Source organism: Truncatella angustata (assembly GCF_020726525.1).
Source record: "Truncatella angustata strain MPI-SDFR-AT-0073 chromosome Unknown BKA67scaffold_6, whole genome shotgun sequence".
Lineage (NCBI taxonomy): Eukaryota > Fungi > Ascomycota > Sordariomycetes > Amphisphaeriales > Sporocadaceae > Truncatella > Truncatella angustata.
The window spans coordinates 414,156-435,591 of record NW_025763386.1 but is presented as its reverse complement, the minus strand read 5'-3'; the positions used below and the strand labels follow the sequence as shown (position 1 = coordinate 435,591).

The following is a 21,436-nucleotide window of genomic DNA, read 5'->3' as shown; positions in this document are numbered from 1 at the left end:
CGGGCAATCAACTCTTTACTGGTTTTCAGCAAATACATTTGGTTGCAACCATCGAGGATACCGTGGCTACGGCCGACCACCACCTTCTCCCAACGCCCTGTGGCGAGTATGTTCACGTCAGTCTTAAGACTAGACGAGTATACGCATCAGTTAACGCCTCGACAAGCCGCTTATCACCTACTTGGACACATGAAAGATAGATGCCAGAGCTGTTCAAGTTACTTTAGACCGTATGCTGAGCGATTTTGCACTCATTCCCTCTACACAATAGAACCCTTCAAATGCCAGTTCTAACTCATTTACCAGGAGAGTCAGGTGAGCTTCCCCTGACTCATGAGCTACTGGCGAACAGTTGGGTTTTGCTATCATCTACGAATAGCCCTGAGGGGCTGCTGCGACCTGCTCCTCCATTGTTTGGCTTTGTGTTACTTGTTCCAGCGGCGCCTAATCCCGTGGCTTCCCTTGTTCCTGTCAAGTCTGTTATTATTATTGTTGCTGCCGATGCTGCAGCATCTCTAGCAGCATTCGCAGCAGCAGCAGCTGTGCTGTGAAATATAATAGCATTCTGAGGAACAGCGTACGGTGCCTCACCATACCAGGTTTCATCTTCAAGTCCGCCGAAGTTATAGTTGTCCTTGAGCTCATCAGATACTATCCCCAGATCAAAATAGATATTCCTGATCTCCTGCTCCATCCATTCCCTTATGCCGACGATAAGTCCGCCCCATTCCCTGATGCCCAAGATCATGGAGTCTGCCAATCTCATGAGAGAGCGACCACCATTTCTGGCTGTTTCGGGGTCCCGGACCTGGCGGGCTCGGTTCCTGACCCTATTGAGCTCACGAGCTATCCACTGTCACGCCGAATTAGCATAGGTGATGCCCCTGGATAGTCAAAGCAGGCACTTGCGCAGTGCGTTCGCAGCATTGCCCATTTCACACAGCCTCGCAAGCCTACCCAATTATCACAGAAAAAAAAAGAGGAACAACTTACAGAGAAAACGCGACCAGCTGGCGTGACAGCGATGTGGTAAGGAATAAGGGGATCGACCTTTGGCCAGGATTCTGGCAAATTTGAGTTCATCCCCGTTCCTGCCAAACCAGGCGGCAGTTGGTCGAGATATCCTGTCAAGGCTTCTGCGCTACTCATGGGTTCGGCACCGAGATTGAAGGGGATATGCTCCGTCTGAGCGGCTCTACACATAGGCTCTAAGGTATGGTCATCGGACTCTTGTTGGCAAGGGGTAACGTTGTAATAGTTGTTCACAACTGGTGCTGTACTACAAGTAGGTTGGTCCTAGGGAGTCGCGATAATTAGTCCCAGAAGTTTTCTCATCGTGCTTGTCCTTGCTTACATGGATAGTTCCCAGAACAGTGCCTCTGGCGCTTACCCCAGCTCTTCCAGGGTTTCCTCTATGGTGAGGGATAGGGGTTGAAAGATTACCGGTAAATACGTCAGGGACGTGCGGATGTTCGCCGCATCGAGGTGGAGCTACGCCAGCAGGTTGCCGATTAGGCGGTAGAGGCGCTTCTAACTGATTTGTGATCTGTTAAGTGATTAGTTAGGCCACACGAAGGGAATGATCGTAAAGCAATCGCATCAAACGTGTATGAGGTATGCATCACGGTATTGGCTATCAAAGTCTTGCGACACAGAACTTACACCTGAGACATCAATATCTGCTAGCCTAGCAACCCTCAACCGTGGATTGGCCTGTACATCTGGATGCAAGGCGGGATCCTGGGGATAGTGTCTCTTCAACCTGTCTTCAAGTCTCTTAAGTCGGTTCATAAGTTCGCGGAATCGGAGCCTTTGATAATCTCAGCTTGCAAGAATATTAAACATATACATGCCGTTGCCTACCTTATCGCGTTGACATCGTAGACATGGCCGCGATTTCGCATGTCAAGTTTCACTTGAGCCCATCGATTGGCTTGCACTGAACCCATTTTCGTGGCATCTCTGCGTCTTCGTCGAAACCCTCCCCAGAGCAATACACCCAGGATTAGATCCTGATCGGCCTGTTCATTCCAGTTCTCTTCGTCGGACATATTGTGGATCAGATACAAGAAGAAGAAGAGATAGTGCAGAATTTGACACTTGAACGATTTGTATCGTAAATATCATCAGTTCAAAGCTTCTGCCTGACGAGTCTTCGGGTGAGTCTCGTTGTTTTAGTGATCTTTTGATTTCTATGACTCCGTTTCCGGGCCACACAAAGGCACCGAAGAACAAAGCCGGCACTCGAGCGTATTCAAGAAGGCCGTTCCTCACCCAAGGCATAAATCTTGAATATAGATCCTGCCTAGCCTCTTTGTAGCACATTGAGTGTCAATGTATGAGTGAAACATAGCGTCAATTGATTAACATTGAACTAGCATCTCATATGCATACGCCTGAAATACTCATGTGAGAATCCTATCCAATAATTACCATGATAAAAGCATATTATACAATTTATCAATCTATACCGTTCAACATTTCAAGGTTGTGGTAACAACGCCTGGGTGAAAAGTGATTTTACCAGATTCGGAGGAGTATTACACGAACAACATGACAGTTCATTGTCCAACACTTTAGCCGGCTTAGAGAAGCACAACAACGTTGGTTAACTGCTACGTCTTTATGGCAAGACAAAACTACACCAGGCTAGGAATTGCCGTTCGGATATTTTTATTATCATAGAAAAGAGCGGGTCGTCCACGGTTTTGTCAGGGCGTGTCATTTCAACAAGCTCCTGGAATATGGAATGCACGGGCTGGCACCCCTGCATTTGACTCAACACCTGTGTTATCAAACATCAATCCTGGACTCCGGGATGAGCCTTACCTTGGGATTAACCCACCATATTTCTCAGGACGAAGACGAGCAGATCGCAGAGGAGTTGTGTGTGTTATTTACTGGTTCCTCGAAACTTTACAATAGGAGCAGTACAATTAATGGGCGAGCCCATGCTTTGGAGTGCATTCATATTGCAAGCCATCGTATCAGAGGTCAGTACCAATTAGATCTTGAGAAGAAGGCAACACAGGTTTTCAATGTCGTATCACCTTCATAGCCATAATGTAGGAGTATGGCACTGAGTGATTGCACGTGCAAGTTGCCAATAGCCCAGGTCGGCTTAACCTAGTAGGCTGTGCCCTAGCCCGGGGGAACAGGGGGTTTGTGGGGAAGGTCAAGTGACGACCTCAACCTGCCGATTGCATTCCGACCTGAACCGTGGCCGTCAGTCGTGTTTGAGTTGCTTCTGGGTTTGCATGACCCGCGGTGCATGTTATCGAAAAGTCGCTGGCTAAGCACGGAAGTCTCTCCAGTGCAGCATCAAGACCGATAGCTCAATAATGGACGAAATGCTGTAATGCGCATCGATACGTTCTGGGAAGAGCCTTCCGCGCCTCTGGCAAATGTTGAGTGCATTTACTCAAGCCGCAGCACGGTATTGGGCATGGTATAGTGTTCAATCGGTTCCGTGGCTGTGATAAACGAGAAAAAACAACAGGTTACCGATTCGAAACATCTTCCCATTTTCTGCAAGACATGTGTTTGCACACCCACGATGATCTGAAAGTTAGATTGGACGCTAAGTAGCACCAAGTGGCCTGGACGATGCCGTGGAGAACAGCCTAACCTTAGATTCTTAGCCTCACTCAACCTTTCTCGTCTGGTCTTAACTTTTTCCATCAACCACCCAAGATACACTTGATATGAAACCAGCTGTCCTAAAGCCACGCGAGATCATCAATCAATGAAGAGGAATACCACCATCAATAGAATGCCTTCATAGAACCGCATGCGACGAATACTCTAGGAGGAACCTGCCGCGCATGGCACACCATCGCACTGGAGAATCCGCTTTCAGTTTCATATTCACTCACGACTGTATCTGACTGTCCAACCTATCGTCTTCAAATGCCAGCGTGGAGGGATACGCAATGGCCGACGGCTGGGTCGGGCCTGGATCCACTTCGTCGAATGCCGACCAGGGTAAACAATGCGTGCCGCCGGTGCCGGCGAAACAAGAGCCGCGTGAGTCTATCATCCGTATCATGAGTCTTGGCTAATACGCGATGACAGTGTGACCGCTTCCGACCGTGCTCTCTTTGCTTACGTGCCAATGCTGAATGTGAGCCAGCAGAGGTGTCGCAATCTGCGACGGGCAGGCCTCGGCGTGCTCAGCCGCGTCCTGCAGCATACACACCCACGTATGTTTCAAATGGTGTTACCGTTGATGGGCACAACTGACATTTGGCAGAAGGGGACGCCTACCCACCGATAGTCCCGTTGATGGGTTTATGTTACGGATCCCAGTAGACAGGGCTTCATCCTCCGACAATCGCGAGGCGAGCAGTGATGCCGACAAGCAATCACCCCAGGTGATTATTCCAGAATCGTCTAGGCATGATGTCTCATCCACCCCTACCGCCCCAGTATACGGGGAGTCGGAATCAGCGATGGGTATCGTTCGGAGGGTGAGTGCGCTGGCTGTTTGAAGCTTTGATAAATTATACTGATGAACTTTCTCCCAGATTTGTAGACTTGGGAGTCAAAGTATTGACGGCCAGCCAACCTCAGCCATTCCTGATGGGGAGCTGGAGACTCACACGCCACAAATTTCCAATGACAATCAACGGTTGCCTATTTCGTCCATCTTGAATTGCCAGTTTCCTGGGGAAGAAACCATTCGGGCGTTGGTCGAGGATTATTTCGACACAGTCCATTGGTTCTCATTAATCATCTATGAGCCGCACTTCCGCAAGCGACTCGCAACAGTTCAATGTGGCTACGCCTACTCTTCAGACACCCCATTCATTCTCTTGCTGTGCGTTATGCTCTCCATGGGAGCCTGGTATCGCTCCGCCCGTACCTCCGGGCATGATGCTACAGCATGGCGCCTCTTGAGCAACGAACTTTTACAGGTTGTCGAATCGAGGCTTATACACATTATGGATCACCATTCATTGACAGCCATACAGACCTGCATATTACTAGGTTCCCATCATGTGTACCATGGCCGACCAAATCTATCCTTTTCGCTTCTGGGTGCGACAATTAAAATAGCGCATGCCCTGAGTCTCCACAAAGATGTGGATCACGGGGATCTGGGTGATATAGAGGAACGAAAGAGAGTTTGGTGGACGATTTATACTTGGGATAGGTAATGTGTGCTCCGCATGGGTTACATCTAGATCCGCTGACTAAATGCAATGGTTCAGATTCGCCTCTATTTCTTACGGAAGGCCCTTAAGCATCGATGACCAAGATTGCGACGTTTCTATGCCTGGCTCATTTGCTGAGTCGCCGTATTTTAAACAAAGCTCTCTTGGGACTCAACCCACAAGTATACTATACTCGCCATATCAAATCGAACTGAGTAAACTCTACGTACTCACATCACCAGTTCTGAAGATGATCTTTGGGACTTGCAGCACACGACCATCCAAAGACGATTTTGAGCTTAGATATACCCTCCTCATCAATGACGTGGTCCAGAAGCTTGTGATTTGGCACAGTCAGTTGCCATCTTACTTAAGCTTAGATCTTGATCAAGATTATCAGCCTGGGCAAACTACATGGGAATCTCGAGCGCACGTTTTGCAGTCTTTGGCCCTACAACTGACCTTCGACAATTTGCTTATAGTAATATATCGACCATTTCTATCACGGCAGGTTGAGCGTCTATCAAAACCAGCCCTCAATGCCCATCTAGACGCACATTCCACCAGTCCCCATGACCTACACAGACAGTCAGTATCACAACGCCCTTGCGATAATGGTTTGACTGCCGACATACTGAACTTGTCCGACAACGTACCTAAAGGCGTATCGGAGCATTGGTGGAACGCAGCGGTTCGAACCGCGCAAGTAACCCATTTGCCACAACTCACCCAACTCGCGACTGACAGTCATCTGGTGGCATTTATGGCCATGAATCTATTTCATTCGGCAATAGTCCTTGTTTTGAATGCCCTCTCCGATCCTCTGTCAGACGGTGTGCAGGGTATCAAGCGAACAGTTACAAGAATCCTTCGCCTGCAAGAATTAGTAGGCCGACAATCGACTCTCTCTAGCCAAAGCAGTGCCGTTTTGAAGAATCTCATTCGTCTACTGCTGAAGAGGGAAGGAGAAGCAATGCTTGATTTCTCACCATCGATTTCTCTGTCGAGTGACGCCCATGTTTTGCAACCGACTTGTGTCTCCGAGGGCAACATCATTTCCACCGTTGAGGATGCCTTGCGTCTTTCCTCAAGGGAAATCCAGACCATCGGTCATCAAACTTGGAATGGGACGGAGCCTGCCACATCAGATGCCCAACATCTGAGTGAAAACCTAGCATCTTTACAACAAGGTACGACCGCCATAGTTCTAAATAAACGAGTTAATTGAGCTGACCATATAGTATTTCAAACTCCTAATGGATCTGGGAATCAACATGAAACCTTCAGAAGAGTACCAGAGACTGATTCATCTGCCCTGGATAGCGCAGCACACTATCCACAAGCCCAGGGACAGCCATGGACGTCTTTTGGAGAACAAGGCGGACCAAGTTTTGCTAATGACTTGCATCAATCCAGCAACTCCACCGAAATCGGAGGCAATAACATGTTTTGGCTGTGGGATTATAACTGGGACGGACTTTTTGATGGAGGAGGCAGTCTATCGTGATAACCACTGCTCTCTCAAAATGGTTTGACGTAGCCCGCTTTGTAGTCCTGTGTTATGCGAGACAAGAGATAACCCGGCTATCATGACTCTGACGTCTTGGCGCTAAGTCCAGGGAAACCAAGACCGACGAAGTATCCAGATCAGCAGTCGCAGATGCCTTACGTGATTTTGGAAATATCTGGAGGGAAGCGTTTGGTATCCAACACAAAAGGGGGCGAATCGTATTGACTGAGTGGAGTCATGAGAACATAACATACTCGTCAATACCCAAAAGGATGACGGACCTTTTTAACGAGAAGCACGGTGGAATTGAGCGAGGATTGCAGTTAATTGAACCAAAAGTGAAATGCAAGCCTATTTTAGCACAAGAGCACCGAATCATATCTAGCTCAGCGAAACGTTCTTAATATTATTCTGAAACGGACTGAGACACTAAAAGGTCATCCACATAGTTCTTGCAAGAGATGCCAAACAATTTCCCTTTTTGCGAGTTCTGGTTCTTCAGGTTCCCTTAGACCGTAACGCTGGACAAACGAGTTTCACATCCAGTCATAAACCTCCACAATTGGTTGCATCCAGTCATAAAACCTCCACAATTGGTTGCGCTCTAGCCATCCAGGTGTGCTGCGGTAACGACCACATCATCTTCTGATGCAAAGGCCTTGTCGCCGAATGCTAGAGCAATCTCTTCGAGGGTATGATGGGCTGTCTCGACGTAGTAGAAATAAGTCAAACCGGCCGAAAAGAGGCAGAATCCAGCTATTACGACGTAATAATACCCGCCAATACCTGCGAAAGCGCTGGGTGCTGACATGCCAATCACAAAGTTGAAAATCCAGTTGGAGGTTGTCGCCAGAGCCATGCCTTTGCTGCGAGCCCTTAGAGGGAAGATTTCGGCAGGTAGCAGCCAGGGAATTGGGCCCCAGGTGAAGCCATAAATGGCGTTGTAGATGACCACGAACGCGTAGATACCGTGGGCCCGTAAGTTAATGTCCGCAATGTGAGCTTCAGTGAAGACACAAACAATGGTTAATGCGATAGCCATAGATATACCTGCACATCTGTTAAATCACTGGTCTGGGGGACAGCTGTAGAGGGTACATAGTCACTTACCACCAAGAATCAAAAGTGGCTTTCGGCCCCATCGATCAGCCAGCCACCAGGTAAGTATAGTAGCAGAAACATAAGGGATTGAGTTGGCCGCTGTATACAGGAGTGACTTTGAGTCACTCAGTCCAGCGGCGGCAAGTGTCGTAGGTAGGTAAAATGAGATGACGTTGATCCCGTTAAGCTGGGCAAAGGCCTGCGCCGTGATTCCCACCAAGGTTCGTTTGCGATATCGAGTGAACATCTCTCGCCAAGTCGACTCACCAAGGCTTGCTTCATATCGGACAGCCTCCATGATCTCCAACACAACCTGCTGCACATGCTGAGCCTCGGTGTTTCCATCGGGGGTGTGAAGATCTGCCACTGTCTGCGCACATTCCTTTGTGAAGCCATTGCGTGCCAACCAGCGAGGTGTCTCCGGTAGGAAGAAGGACATGGAAAACAAGATGAAGGCCAAGCCCATCTGGATGAAGTAAGGGCCTTGCCAGGACTCGTTCTGCGGTACCAGGTGGTAGAAGCCAAAATCGACCCATGTTGATAGTGCATAACCGCCGATTAGGAACGTGTACTCTATCCCCACCATGAGCCCACGCCGATGAGGTGCAGCGATCTCAGTTTGGATAACAGGTACGGTCATAGAGAGGAATCCGACACCCAAACCTTGAAGACTTCGCCCGGCGACAAAAGTTTTGAAGCCTGGTGCAAATGCTTGAATGAAAGCCGTTGCAACATAAATGAAGGCTCCAATCCGCACACATTTCTTCCTGCCAATCATATCGCCGAGGCGACCAGCGATTAGGGATCCAATGGCAGCAGTCACCTGTAGACACGCCACCAGTATACCAGTTACAGCCGGATGAATATTGTGAGAGGTACCGTCGGCGCCGCCGTAGTCGGAGAAAAATCTTGAAATAAATATCGGGTTTACAAGCAAGCCTGAAACGATACCTGGTAGAAACACATTAGCGTTAGAAACTTTCAACACCTAACGAAGGAAACGCGTACCTTGATCGTATCCAAACAGGGCATCACCCAAGCTTCCGAAGGCACATGTCATCCATAGGAGTGCCTTCCCCCTGAACGGATAACGATGATGGATGATTTTGGGCTTAAGTTTAGATTCAAGCCAGGAAACCTTTCCGACGGGAGCATCGCTTGTTGTTGAGGGAATGGTGTCCTCGAGCGCCGATGCTATTGCTTTCTGCTCCATTGTGGCTCAGGTAAGGCAAATATAATATTCTGTTGTTGAGATCGGGAACGTTGTAGTTCTGTGAATATGCAAACGCTCCCTCGGTGCCAGACGTCTGGGTGTGCAGGTTAATATAGACTTCCAGGGAAGGCCTGATTTCCTGGGGTCAAATGTCTCTGTCCTACCCCATGGGAAAATAGTTGCTCATTAGCAACATTATGGAACTAGCATTGGAGTGAACCACGTTCTCTGGGGAACCCCAAGACGGCTTTGGGCGATCCACTTCAGAGTCAGTCTAATCAATAGCGGCAGTTACAAGTATACAAAATGTCTTCCCTGGCGCTAGGTTGGAGAAACGTGATGCTAGTCTAGAGTCAGTTGCGCTAAGCGTGGCTTTCCTCCGGCGGAACCGATTGCTTTGGACTTGAATTGGCGTCGCCTTTGCGGTGCCGGCGCATGCAAGCGGTTCCGCCGGAACCGAAGATGTGGAAACCTGGTCTACAGCCAATAAGCAGTGTGCTATGCACGTTCAATGGGGGTTCCTTTCTTTTGGATCCATATCTTCTCCAGTCCTTATTTAGCTGCTCCGGTCACAGAGATGCACCGAGTCATGATGAGATGAACCTACAGTCCAGAAGCCAAGCAAACGAAAACATGGCGTAGAGAACACTACCAGCCGGCGGGACCGTCGCTGGGCCATGGTCATTGAGTTCGTCCGTTACACAAGTCCATTTCTATGATGGGTCATACGGTTATTGATGGATTATATCTTATAATGAGCTTCTAGGTATCCTTATCTTCCCTTCAGATCGGTAACCCCTTCCCGAATTTTGTCTCTTCGCCTTCTCAATTCCCATCCTGCTCGAAACTTCATTCGACAATGGATTCCATTCCCGCCAGCAGCGTAAGGCAATCCTCTTTTATATGCGGCACGTCATAGCTAAGCGGCCATGCCAGAATCTTTCATTCGTGCTTGATAAGCCGAAGTCCGTATCCTTTCACGAACGAGCGATCCCCGAACTCGGCAGTCCACAAGATGTGCTCGTCTCCGTCTCGTACACTGGTATTTGTGGATCGGATGTCCATTACTGGCAGCATGGCGCAATTGGCCATTACGTGGTGAAGGATCCAATGGTCTTGGGGCACGAGTCCTCCGGCATAGTCACACAAGTAGGCTCCGAAGTCACTTCCTTAAAAGTCGGCGATCGAGTCGCTCTGGAACCTGGATATCCCTGTCGGCATTGCGAACGTTGCCTCGGTGGCCATTATAATCTTTGCCGAGATATGCGCTTCGCAGCAACGCCTCCTTATCATGGTACTCTTACTGGATTCTGGGCCTCACCAGCAGACTTTTGTCATAAGCTGCCTGACCACGTCTCCATGCAAACGGGGGCTCTCATCGAGCCTCTCGCTGTGGCCGTTCACATCATTCGGCAAGCCAAAGTGTCACCTGGCCAATCGGTTATAATAATGGGCGCTGGTCCAGTGGGTTTGCTCTGTGCTGCAGTTGCAAAAGCATTTGGTGCTACGGTCGTTTGCTCTGTTGATGTTGTAGACACCAAACTCCAATTTGCAAACCAGTTTGCCAGTACCCATGTATATCTTGCACAAAATACCAGCCCTGAGGAGAATGCGGAGAATCTAAAAGCTCTCCTCGGGCTCTACGATGGAGTGGATGTGGTCATAGATGCTTCTGGGGTCGAAACTTCTATACAAACATCTTTACAAGTTGTGCGCGCAGGTGGTACATTCGTACAAGGTGGGATGGGCAAGAGTAATATCACATTTCCCATTATGTCATTGTGCCAGAAAGAAGTCACAGCTAAGGGCTCTTTCCGTTACGGCAGTGGCGATTATAAATTAGCGATCCAGCTTGTGGGTGGTGGCCAGATAGACGTCCAGCGTCTGATCACGCAGATATTTCCTTTCTCAGAAGCAGAACATGCATTTGAGAAGGTAAGAGATGGTCAAGCTATAAAGGTGTTGATTGCCGGGCCGAATGAAAGGATACCGACGGCATAACATAGGACTTGGGGTTACAAAGCCTAATAAAACCACAGAATCAACCCAATGGTTACCAATACTATATTCGTCGTTTCCGTTTGAAAATATCTCTACAACCTTTTGAACACTTCAACCGACACTACTCCAGCGCTTACACGTTTGTAGTACCTGGTTTGTGATAATAAAAAGGCATCAGAGCGGCCCAGAGCCCAACTTCAAATGCCTAGAATGTCTTGACCATCCCACCTAAGAGTGAAAGCGGCAGTCGGGGTATTTGAAAGGTCTCCGCTATCTACCAGCCAGAAACAAGTGATGTTTCACTGGTGTTGACGGCCATAACAATACACCACGGTGGTACTAAGACCACACATCCTGACCTTTGACATGATTGTGAATCACCAGCCTCGGCAACAGCAGCAACCTGAGTTCAGTAAAGTGTTATGACTAAAGCACCGGCTTCGGAGATAACAATGACGGCTTCAGTGACATACGAGAACAAGGCACAAGCATATGCGAACCGATACGGTCCGGAACACCCACTTTTCCTCTTCAGCGAAGCGAAAGTTCATTATGCGCCACGGCGATAAATTTTCGTTTAAAAGAGGGCTCATAGACTATTTGCATCTAACAAAAGTGTCTGGTCACTCGTAACTAAGCTTATGCACCTAGATAGAAAGCATATATCATGCCCAAGTCGTTACAAGAATATACAGAACACATTAGCCCGGATTCTGAGCAGGCCAAATTTAAGGATCGAATTTGCAATCATGCGGGCAGGTATTTACAGCTATAATTTTGTATACCAAGCCCTCCAATCGTCTCGTTTGATTGACGCAGAATGCAAATAGCATCGAGTGCTGCTCAGAGTACCTTAATTCCAATCGGACTGACGGCTGCTTCGACACTACCAGGCTCACATCTCGTTTCCCTAGAACGGCCTAAGTCTGGACTGTTGAAAACTTCAACCGTATCGTTACACAGAAATTCGATTGCATTTCGTCGCTGAAAAGGGGGTATGAGAGCTGATGACGGCAACAAGCCGTTGTCTTGGGTTTCGCGGTGGTGAACACCTAAGCCATCTTGTGGATCCTCAAGGGTGTTCGTTGCGAAGATTTTCCGAGACATGAGGGCAGAATATCATTTACGTTTGTGGAGCATGGGTCTTTGCAAGCTTTTGTTCATGGTTATTGAACCTGTTTGTGTTTGAACATTGTACGCCACGCACGCACCTTTTTGATGAAAAGCCCACCTTTCGTGCTAGTCCACCAGCTAAATGGGGCCTCTTACAGATCCAATCCTCCTCCTTACACGAAGCGGAACCAATGCAAGGCTAACCTTGCCCATATCTGAATGTCTACAGTTTCGCAAAAACAACGTCCTCTTCTGTCCTCTTGGTTTCTGTCGGGATTCACTTAAAGCGGGACTGGCTGACTGAGCGGCCATGTGAGCTAAATCTGTCTAGCAGAGATTCTTGGCGAGAAAATCGTGTATGTTTCCTGGCTTTTTCGAGTTCCTATCGTACTAGATAATCATAAGTCTGCAAATGCATAGCTCAGCGGATAGCGCTATTTGTATGGATTACTGAAAGAGTCAATCCAGCGCCCACGGCACTTTGGACTTGCGAGCAGTCCGGAGTACTGATAGAAGATTGATCTGTTTAATCCACAAGGATTCTCTACACAGCACTCGGAGCGGGCTGAAGACCAATTGCGGTCAGTAACAGGCATGTAACTCAAACCCATGTCTTATGCAGGACTCGAAAACATTTCTGATTCCTACAAGAACTACAATCATCGTAATCATTACTGACTTATTCATATCGTACAGGGTACAGGAGGCATTCCGGGGAATCTCGTCAAGACACTTGCGAAGCGCATCAATGAGCATGGCTGCAAGGCCTGCGGCAGTGTGCCCGTCTTTTTTGACGATAGGGATAATGATGTTAACAGTCATGGCCAGTTGACCTTCAATTATGTGGATCGAACAACTAATGGAGATGGAAAGTGCAAGACTTACGACGGGAAGTGCCAATATGAGTAGAGTAGCCTTCAAGAGTTAATGATGGCACCATTTCCTTTATAATCTTGAGATAAAGTTTTATTTTTCTTGGAGATAATTGAATAATTAAAATTGAATAATGGATTGAAGTTCATATTTGCAACCATGATTACGATGATAAAGAATTCAATACATCTTATTCATATTACGTGTGGCGTTCAAAGCCAGTGCGATCAAGGATCTTTCTGACTTTGCATCTTGTCCTCAGGGGTCCTAGACGCTTCAGGTATAGCCAAGAGGCCGAAGCCTAACTCGGGCTATTTTACAAGTTCGCAAAACGCGTTTGGACAGAGCTATCACAAGCTAGGCAAGCCTTTGTAGTATACTTCATCTTGGCAATATGGTACGCCTTAAAGCTACTGTTGTCGTTCAGTGAAGGCGAACTAAGATACAATATAGGGAGTGAACTATGCTCTCACAGAACCAGCCTTGCCATGGCCTGTTCATTTCTGTATTTTGTCGTGCACGCTATTGAGTGTGGTTGTAAAGCTGGCAAAAGTTTGACTCTACACCAAGTAGCAGAGCCTTACAACTGTGCGAACGTACAAACATCTGCTCTGAAGTCCTTTTTCTTGTTATCAATATGGGCTATAGCTGTACTATGGCTGTTTCATGAACTCTCACATTCTGGGTTTGATGTATCGTGACTGGCAACAATGAATTCATGATGAAGGTTGATAAGGCTTTATCAACATAGGCTCTCGCAGAAACCACGTCGCTAATTATTGAGGTCAGCCAACGACGTAAGATAGCTTTTGATCACTTGACCGTTACTTTCCTATTTCACCTTTGCTTTACTGTATTGTAACTCATAATCGCTAGTCTTTATCGTTTATCTATACGAGAAGGTCTTAATAGTTGTCCCGCGCCATGTCCGATTAATGCCAACAAGCAGAAAACTGTGCGTGAAGGTCGGGCACAAATGATTTCGCCATGGAATATTATTTACATCGTCATTTAATAGATCTGCAGAATCAAACTTTCTAATCTTCTAGATTGCAATGGTGGACATGGCTGATTATGAGAACCACTAAATAGCACATGGCGGACGGGTTCAAACTAATATTCATCATTGAAGCTGGGCGGTGAAGCATCCGAATCAAGACGAGTAGCATCACTGGAATCCATATTGGCGCTTTCATAATTGTTGAGCGTCATAAAGCATTGACATCTTGTATTGACATATTGTGTAGATAATAAGTACAATGCGGGACTGTACACCAGTGCGCTGAGAGCTCACAGCGACAATCTGTGTAGTCTAGCTGCTGTTATAGACGCGGTCGAACACCCGGTAACACACCCGGCAATGCGGACAATAAAGCCCGCACATAGCCTGATAAATCAGACATTTAAGTTCAAGATTGAATTACACCCCACAGCGGACAAGTATTTACGGAAAACATGCATGAGCAACTCATGAAGGCCGTCGAAGGCTCATGAACGCCTTTCTGCTGACATTGCCCCACCTTTCGCTGCATGCCCAAGGGTGAGCGGCACACACCCGAAATACCAGCACCCGTCAGACTAATCAACCACCCACTGTTCATCCTCAGGCACTCCGGAAACGGATCGGAGCCACGATGCTACCGCCACTCCCGCTTGAGATCTGGACCAAGATCCTCAGTTGCGACGTAGACCCTCGCTACCTACCCCGCACATGGCTCAATTGCCGGCGTGTGTCTCGTGCCTTCAAGGCCGCCACGGAGATGGCATTCGTCGACGTCTACCTGCCTCGGATGACCATATGCGTCGAGCTGTCGGAGATGATAGAGCTCGTTTATGGCGGTCTGTCGGTCGACCGCCAGTTTGTGACCCTCAAACAGTCCCTAGACGATCAGGATGGCGCCCCATCGCGGATCTCGGAGAGCACAAAAAGGCAGTGGCGCGAACAGCTCAGCCGTACGTGGACAAAGGAGCATTACCGCTACGTCGATCTGATTCAGAAGGGCTCACCGAGTATCCTATATCACATCTGGCTCGAGGGCTATGTCGAGGACCCGGGTTTCCCGGACTTAAGTGTGGACATTGAGAAGAGGACACTGGCGTTCCGGTGGAAGCCCATGCTGAGCAACATGTTCGGCGAGATCGAGTACCGAAAATGGTTCTTGCGCAAGGATGTGGAGAGGGGCAACTCGCTTCGTTTCAGACGCGGCAAGCTGGGACAGCTGAGGAACTCGGACGCCGCGCGAGTGATGGCGGTTGAGCTACACGTCCGGAGGATACGGCTTCGCAACGGCGCTTGGGACCTGTCGTCTACCAACGAGAAACGACAAACATGGCAGGTGAGTGCATTGCAAGCATTCCGCTCAGATGACGAGATGGGGCAGGGTGAAGAACAAGGTTGGGGGACGTTTTACGATGAGGTCAGACCCAGATTTCCGGCACAGGCGATATATTGAAGAATATGGAAAGCATTCGATTCAATATAGGTAATTAACATGATCGACATCAAAGGTACTCAAATTTTCAATTTATGGCAATCCTGTTGCGTCATGCACCCCTTCATTTTCTACCGACGCTCACAATTGGTTGATCACTGCAAACGAGATATCTCGTTGGGGGTCGCACTATTCATAAGCTTCTCTCTAGTTCAAATGGATCCATCAGCAGATTTGCTTGGATAGTCACTGATCCTGGCTTTTTCGGAGTCCCACAGCGCTGCCAGAACCACTCTTTTACCCACCCATGGGCGTCGAGAGTGCATCACTGCATAGTTCTAGCACTTGTCAGCAAAAGGGTGACTTGTCTCCAGTCAGCTTTTCTTACGTCAAACAGTAAAATGTCACCTTGCTGCCACGACACAAATACTTGTAATGACTCGGCCAGCTCAAGAGCCAGGTCGAGGTATTCGTTTTCGATTTTGCTACCGTCTCCATAAAGCGGTGGCGGGTGGTATGAACCGTCGTCCCCTCGGTAAGGCGGTTCAGTCGCACCATGGTACTTGCTGCGACCCCAGGCACTCGTTATATTGCCGAACCATGTCATCAGGCCGGTATCTCCATGCTTTCGTATGACTGGTCCCGGTCAACCAGGTACTAACATACACCTCCAGGAATTGCATGGGGAGAGAGCTTACTTGGTACGACGTGCGTCACTGACAACGATCCATCTTCATGCCATTCGAACGTATCGCTGTGCCTCCTCACCTCCCTCTCGATCTTAGCGCGGATTATCGCTTCGTTGTCGTCTGGCTTGACGTGCTGGCCGTATGCAGCGAGGACGCTCTGTCCCGTGTTCGAGACTACATTCTCCAATCCGTATAGATACAGGTATTTAACACCCTTCGCCAGGAGTTTCTGGACGAAGTCGGGTGCCTGCTTGTTCAATGTAGCAGCTAGACGTAAACTCGATGTGATCGGCGTTTCGCCTCCTGGATCATCTACGTGTTAGCAGATGAAGACGGCGAACTCCCACTCACGTCTTCCACGCAAATACTGACCGGACTGTGGGACCTCTAGGCACGTAAACGACAGCCAAGAAGGATTGATGGTCGACCACCCGTACTCATTGTGAGGCCAAATGGGCAATTCCGCTGGTCTTGGGCGCACATACCGTCAGTATTTTCAGCTTTTGTATTTTGGTAGAACAAGAAAACCTTTGGAGCAATTAGCACTTACCCCTCATTCGCCGTCTTGACGTTCTCTGCCAACACGATACGCAACGGCGGGCGCCCGACCTCTTCGTGGGGAGGAAACCCGAACGCGTGCGCGACATGGCTGTATTCCTGCGCCGTCTTGATTGGTAGACCTCGAATCAAGACGGCTCCTCCGTGGTACTGGACCTGTGCGAAGAGAATACCCGACTCTGAAAGCTCCCTGATTGCGTCGACCGCCTCGCCGAGTGTTGGTTGCCAACCGTTCGCGGGCCGGAGGGCTAACGGAAACGGTGCAGTATGACCTAGACCGAAGTTGACCGTGTCTTGTTGGCCTTCGAATGAAAAGGCCTCGAATGTGTAGTTTTCCGTCATGGTGGAGTGCTCATTCAAACCACGCTGGAAGACTCTTTTTCTTCGATTCCCAAAATGAACGGAGTGCGGTGAAAACCAAGAAAGAGAAACCAGTTCAAACTTAGCTCCTACAACTCAGCACGTTAAGCTAGATAAATATTTTTATAATACTGGTCAATTCTCTCCTTTCAAGTATTTGTGTCAGTGTCATAACACGATTATGTCAGCTATTTCGATACCGAACGCCACGTTTCCAAGTGACGTTAAATAGCGGAGTCGACACCAGCGCCGACTTGATCGTTTTCCATATAGCCAGCAATCGAGGGCGATCGTTGTCCACACAATCACGGGAATGCGTCAACTGTCCTCGGAATGTCGTGACTGTATGATACCCCACCTTCCACCCGGCAAGCATCAAAGCAATACTATTGGAGGCCGTTCTCAGCCCTACGCATGGCGGTGGAGCCCGCTAACCCTCATCCTGCGGGTATGAGACACCAGGGCTTCGTCTCCGGGAGTTTGCTTCCACGGCCCGGACCTCTCTGAGCCGTTGATGAGCTGCGGTTACACACAGTCCCGGCCCTTGAGTAAGATCCCAGCCGACGGGTTATATCCCTGCTTCATCTATCGGCATGCCGCTGGCTACAAGGATAGGCTATCTTGAGCGGCCTATTTAGTAACGTTATTGTTCCCAATAGAGGACCTCCACGTGAGATCCACCCGGGCCCTACCAGCATCGGTAGAAGGTATAAGCAGGTTTAGCGAGCAACGGGACACGGGAACCATGAGTTTACATATGCTCACCGTGACGTGGTTTATAAGCCGTCACTTGCTTGTACAGCATGGTCACAAAGCATATAATGCTTGCCTTACGAGCTTTACGCGCCTCGGAAATTATATCAACTATACGCGACTTGGTTTGGAGACACGTGTTTAACGTATGTTAAACAGACGTAATACAGGGCGTTCCATGTAACCCGTACAGCAAGTATGCCTTGTGAAGCGCGCGTAAAACATATATATACACTACACAAGCAAACAACAGCCTATAAAACTCGCATAGTTCATATATCTAACCTATACAACAAATATGCTCAACATATCTTAAGCACTTGTTAAAAATTATGCCATGGCGCTAGGCTTTGTCTCTATGTGGCACTCCAATAGCCAATGTTGGAAGCATCTAGCCATTATTGAGCATATCTATAGAGCTTGTCTTATCTTTCTGGAGCAATCGAATCTATGAGACTGGTTGTCTATTACTACTGACAACGACAGGCTAATCGTAAATCAGTGATTGCCAAACTGTAGTGCGCCACTTTATAAAAGGTCAAAGACCCGGATCGATGGACACTATTGTAATGCGAAGAGTTTCTCAAGGCTGCTAATCCGAGCGAATCTTCGTCTTTATGTATTAATTCCTGATAGAAAGATACACTATAGAGGCTTGGAGGCCAGATTATGTATATCTTCGCAGATCAACTTCTCATCGGCGAACAAGTATGCGGTCTTGATATATTTGTGGCACATACAGCTTGCACTGTAGACCAATGTGTACCGAGGGGCCAACATTAGAAATGAGCTCTTCTCCCTTGGTCTTGCTAGTGTCCCGGCTTGGTTTATGGTTCTGCAGGTGGAACTGGCTGATTTGGTGCCGGGGAAGTCGTATCGTCTTAACCCAATGGATGAGAGCAATAGGCAGTAAGAGAACAGTTGCAGACTAACAGGCAATAACTCCATGATTGTAAGCAAGACTGTCACAAAAGTAACGCATCGTGACGTATATAATTTCCTTTAATTCTTTTTAAATTTCGTGAACTTTTCTCTTTCCACCACCTTTTCCGCCATTTGACCGCGAAATCTCTACCGCCTATGCTCAGATGCATTTCCTTGGGGTATCATATGATCAATTCTACATCTATCACTGCAATCGCGCTATCATCGCGTGCAAAAACATGACTTGCCAACCACTCTATTACACCTTTAGGGACTGACACTTAGATCTCCATGGCGACTAGTACATCCATCTGTGCAAGCCACTTCCGGGCAAACTCTTCTTCCGTGAATCGCCGAGCTGAAATGCGTGCTCGCTTTCGGACGGTCAGAGGGTCGGGCAGCGATAGTGCCTTTTCGAAACCTTGAGCAAACTCGGTTGCTGTGGTGGCGTGGAAACCTACAGGGCATTAGTACACGAGTTTGATTCGAAGACGACATAGAAAGGATGGTATACGCACCAGTGGGCTGGCCATCAACCTCGGTGACAATATCAAGCTTCGGGCCACCGCTGTCGTGAACAACCGCAATCAAACCGGCAGCTTGATACTCGACAACGCCAATGCCAAAGTGCTCATTCCACATGCCATTGACACCGACATAGGATTTTCGCAGCCAGTGGAGGATATCAGGCCAGCTGGCATCAAGCTGGAATGTGACGCGATCCCTGATGTGCAACTCGTTGACCAGGAGACGCAGTTGATAGACGCGCTTCGAGTCACTGTCATCGCGAACACTGCCCACGAGAACAAGCTTGGCATCCTTGGCGGCGGGAGAACCACTATTGACGAATTCGGCAAAAGAGCTGACGATAAGGGAGTGGTTTTTCTCGGGTCGGAATTGCGCAATGTAGAGGAGAACCTTCTCCCGTTGCTTCTCGCTCTCCTCGGAGACTTCAATGTCCTTTTCCAATTCTCTGACAGCGCAAGGCGGAAAGACGACGGCGATAGGATGCTTGCGAGATCGCAAGGCACGACGGGGTCCCCAGATGGCCTGGACATGCGCCTGAGTCCAGGTCGAGTTCGTCATGACCACGTCCACAGATGCGCCCATCCAAGAGTATATTGCTGCAAAGGCCCTCCAGTAGTTGCGCTTTACAGTGCCTCTAACACCGACTCCCTTGCCTGCATTTACTCCCTGGCTTCCCACTGTGCTGTTCGGGTCGAGAGAGTCGAGCATGTCGGTGGAGATGGTAGGATAGTGTACGTATGCGCCGGTGGGCAGATTGGGGAAGAGCAGCTTGCTAAGTCCAAGCACAAATGCATAACCCATGGTATCGACGAAGATATCGGGGACCAACAAGGAGAAAGCGTCCCATCCAAGTACCAGTGACCCTAGCGACTGGCCGAGCAGCGTGAAGTGTGGCCATGACGACGGGAGCACCCATTGTCGAGTCGATAGGTATAGGAAGGTGATAGTCGGCGGGTGTATGTGAATGCTGAACGTGTTCTGAGATTGTCATGTTTAATACGGTGCTCCTTTGGCGTTGGACCAATGTGCCCGGGTTTAGGACTTACCTCGACCCTTTCGAGTATTCTGTCCTTGGTGACCTCATGGTCGCCAGTATACACAACACACTTGGCCTTGGGCCACCTCTTCTGGGTAGCTCGAATGGCAGCCCACAGGACCCTCTCCCCACCCCCTCCAGCGTTACAGAAAGGGTGGAAGAAGCCGACAATGCCGGTCCAATCCTGGCTGGCCTTGTCGCGGTTCTTGGATGTGCCGGTCGTCGAGGCCTCGATGTTCTCCCACTCGTCGTCGAGACTGCTTCCCGCACTGCTCTTGCTTGAACCGCTTTCCTGGAACTTTCGCTCGTCCTCCTCGCTGGATCGGATGATGAGCTCGCGGCGACCCTCTGTTTTCCGCCAAAGATACCAGCCTAGAGAGGTGCCGAGAGTGCGCGAGGCGAAACGAAAGAAGACGGGGAGGCCATAGTTCCAGAAGAGTATTGCGAAGAAAGGAGTCAGCACGAGAGCGGCGGCGGTATATGCCAGGGCAGATAGAAGAGGCATGCTGAGGCAGGGTGCGGTTCACCACACCGATTCGTCGCGGGGCACAAACTAGTGTGCAGGTTCAGGTCGTGGAAGCGTCAAAGTGAAGGCGGCTGGAACCAAAGCGATGCGACCAGCGGGGCTCGGAACAGCTTTGTAAACGAGAGGCTGTTGGAATGCTTTTATAACAAGTAGATAGGAGAGACTTCCTGCCTGGCAAGGCTGTGACAAGGCAAGGCAGCGTGACCCATCGAAGACGAAGAAAGAGGGTCAAGTGATGCTAATGGCAGAGTGAGTGAAGCACGGGAAGGAAAGGCGAAACGGAACGCAGAAGACCAGATTGAAGTTCCACCACGACATGTCTCAACGTCGTAATCGTCGACCCATAACGGAGCAACGTCAATGGACTAGCGACGCTAAAGCAATGTGACTGTGGCTTGCTAGCGCCGCTGTCTGTCTACAGCAACCTTAGTTACGTAGCTCAAGTACCTTGGGTACCTTTTTCTGTGGTGCATGTGGCGCTTGCATGTGGTGTGCGAGGGTTCCAAGCCGTACATAGTAATAGTAATGGCTACGGGATCAGATACATGCCCTGCTTCTCGTTGATTTCTCGTCGAATGTAGTTATGTTTACACTGTTACAGGTTACATTAATCACTCTCATCCCTCGTTGTAGCGCCTCGTTCCTCGCTCCCTGGTTCTATAC

General features: G+C 48.9%; 6 protein-coding genes across 6 annotated transcripts; 3 read left to right on the top strand and 3 right to left on the bottom strand.

The window, feature by feature from the left end:
- Positions 1-3,836: 3,836 nt before the first annotated feature.
- On the top strand, positions 3,837-7,075 carry BKA67DRAFT_331674 (fungal-specific transcription factor domain-containing protein). The gene is made up of 6 exons (XM_046096247.1): positions 3,837-4,024; positions 4,075-4,202; positions 4,253-4,469; positions 4,527-5,155; positions 5,214-6,346; positions 6,398-7,075. The coding sequence occupies exons 1-6, from the start codon at positions 3,992-3,994 to the stop codon at positions 6,661-6,663; spliced, it is 2,406 nt and encodes an 801-aa protein (XP_045955844.1). The 5' UTR covers positions 3,837-3,991; the 3' UTR covers positions 6,664-7,075.
- A 195-nt stretch (positions 7,076-7,270) lies between these two features.
- Positions 7,271-8,980, bottom strand: BKA67DRAFT_537429 (putative MFS sugar transporter; the record flags this gene model as incomplete). Its single annotated transcript, XM_046100315.1, has 3 exons — positions 7,271-7,716; positions 7,777-8,718; positions 8,776-8,980. The coding sequence occupies 3 exons, from the start codon at positions 8,978-8,980 to the stop codon at positions 7,271-7,273; spliced, it is 1,593 nt and encodes a 530-aa protein (XP_045955843.1).
- Positions 8,981-9,528: 548 nt separating this feature from the next.
- BKA67DRAFT_637536 (chaperonin 10-like protein) lies at positions 9,529-11,028 on the top strand. The gene is made up of 2 exons (XM_046105694.1): positions 9,529-9,863; positions 9,917-11,028. Exons 1-2 carry the CDS (start codon positions 9,840-9,842, stop codon positions 10,979-10,981), a joined length of 1,089 nt encoding a protein of 362 aa, XP_045955842.1. The 5' UTR covers positions 9,529-9,839; the 3' UTR covers positions 10,982-11,028.
- A 3,372-nt stretch (positions 11,029-14,400) lies between these two features.
- On the top strand, positions 14,401-15,725 carry BKA67DRAFT_331633 (uncharacterized protein). The gene has a single exon (XM_046096246.1). The coding sequence runs from the start codon at positions 14,602-14,604 to the stop codon at positions 15,418-15,420; it is 819 nt and encodes a 272-aa protein (XP_045955841.1). The 5' UTR covers positions 14,401-14,601; the 3' UTR covers positions 15,421-15,725.
- BKA67DRAFT_593443 (uncharacterized protein) lies at positions 15,612-16,988 on the bottom strand (the record flags this gene model as incomplete). Its single annotated transcript, XM_046104945.1, has 5 exons — positions 15,612-15,737; positions 15,788-16,035; positions 16,098-16,391; positions 16,461-16,558; positions 16,639-16,988. 5 exons carry the CDS (start codon positions 16,986-16,988, stop codon positions 15,612-15,614), a joined length of 1,116 nt encoding a protein of 371 aa, XP_045955840.1.
- Positions 16,989-18,743: 1,755 nt separating this feature from the next.
- On the bottom strand, positions 18,744-21,138 carry BKA67DRAFT_571226 (uncharacterized protein). Its single transcript, XM_046103211.1, has 3 exons — positions 20,258-21,138; positions 19,202-20,189; positions 18,744-19,140 (listed from the first exon to the last, which is right to left on the bottom strand). Exons 1-3 carry the CDS (start codon positions 20,750-20,752, stop codon positions 18,965-18,967), a joined length of 1,659 nt encoding a protein of 552 aa, XP_045955839.1. The 5' UTR covers positions 20,753-21,138; the 3' UTR covers positions 18,744-18,964.
- Positions 21,139-21,436: the final 298 nt, after the last annotated feature.

What these genes read in the sequence shown, in the direction of transcription:
- BKA67DRAFT_331633 (XM_046096246.1), top strand. Translation starts at nt 14,602, where the DNA reads ATGCTACCGCCACTCCCGCTTGAGATCTGGACCAAGATCCTCAGTTGC.
- BKA67DRAFT_571226 (XM_046103211.1), bottom strand. Translation starts at nt 20,752, where the DNA reads ATGCCTCTTCTATCTGCCCTGGCATATACCGCCGCCGCTCTCGTGCTG. An exon ending in GAATACTCGAAAGGGTCGAG is followed by an intron (nt 20,190 to 20,257) that starts GTAAGTCCTAAA and finishes TGACAATCTCAG; the next exon opens with AACACGTTCAGCATTCACAT. An exon ending in GGTTGATGGCCAGCCCACTG is followed by an intron (nt 19,141 to 19,201) that starts GTGCGTATACCA and finishes AATGCCCTGTAG; the next exon opens with GTTTCCACGCCACCACAGCA.
- BKA67DRAFT_331674 (XM_046096247.1), top strand. Translation starts at nt 3,992, where the DNA reads ATGCGTGCCGCCGGTGCCGGCGAAACAAGAGCC. An exon ending in ACGATTTATACTTGGGATAG is followed by an intron (nt 5,156 to 5,213) that starts GTAATGTGTGCT and finishes GCAATGGTTCAG; the next exon opens with ATTCGCCTCTATTTCTTACG. An exon ending in CCTAGCATCTTTACAACAAG is followed by an intron (nt 6,347 to 6,397) that starts GTACGACCGCCA and finishes CTGACCATATAG; the next exon opens with TATTTCAAACTCCTAATGGA.
- BKA67DRAFT_637536 (XM_046105694.1), top strand. Translation starts at nt 9,840, where the DNA reads ATGGATTCCATTCCCGCCAGCAGC. An exon ending in ATTCCATTCCCGCCAGCAGC is followed by an intron (nt 9,864 to 9,916) that starts GTAAGGCAATCC and finishes CGGCCATGCCAG; the next exon opens with AATCTTTCATTCGTGCTTGA.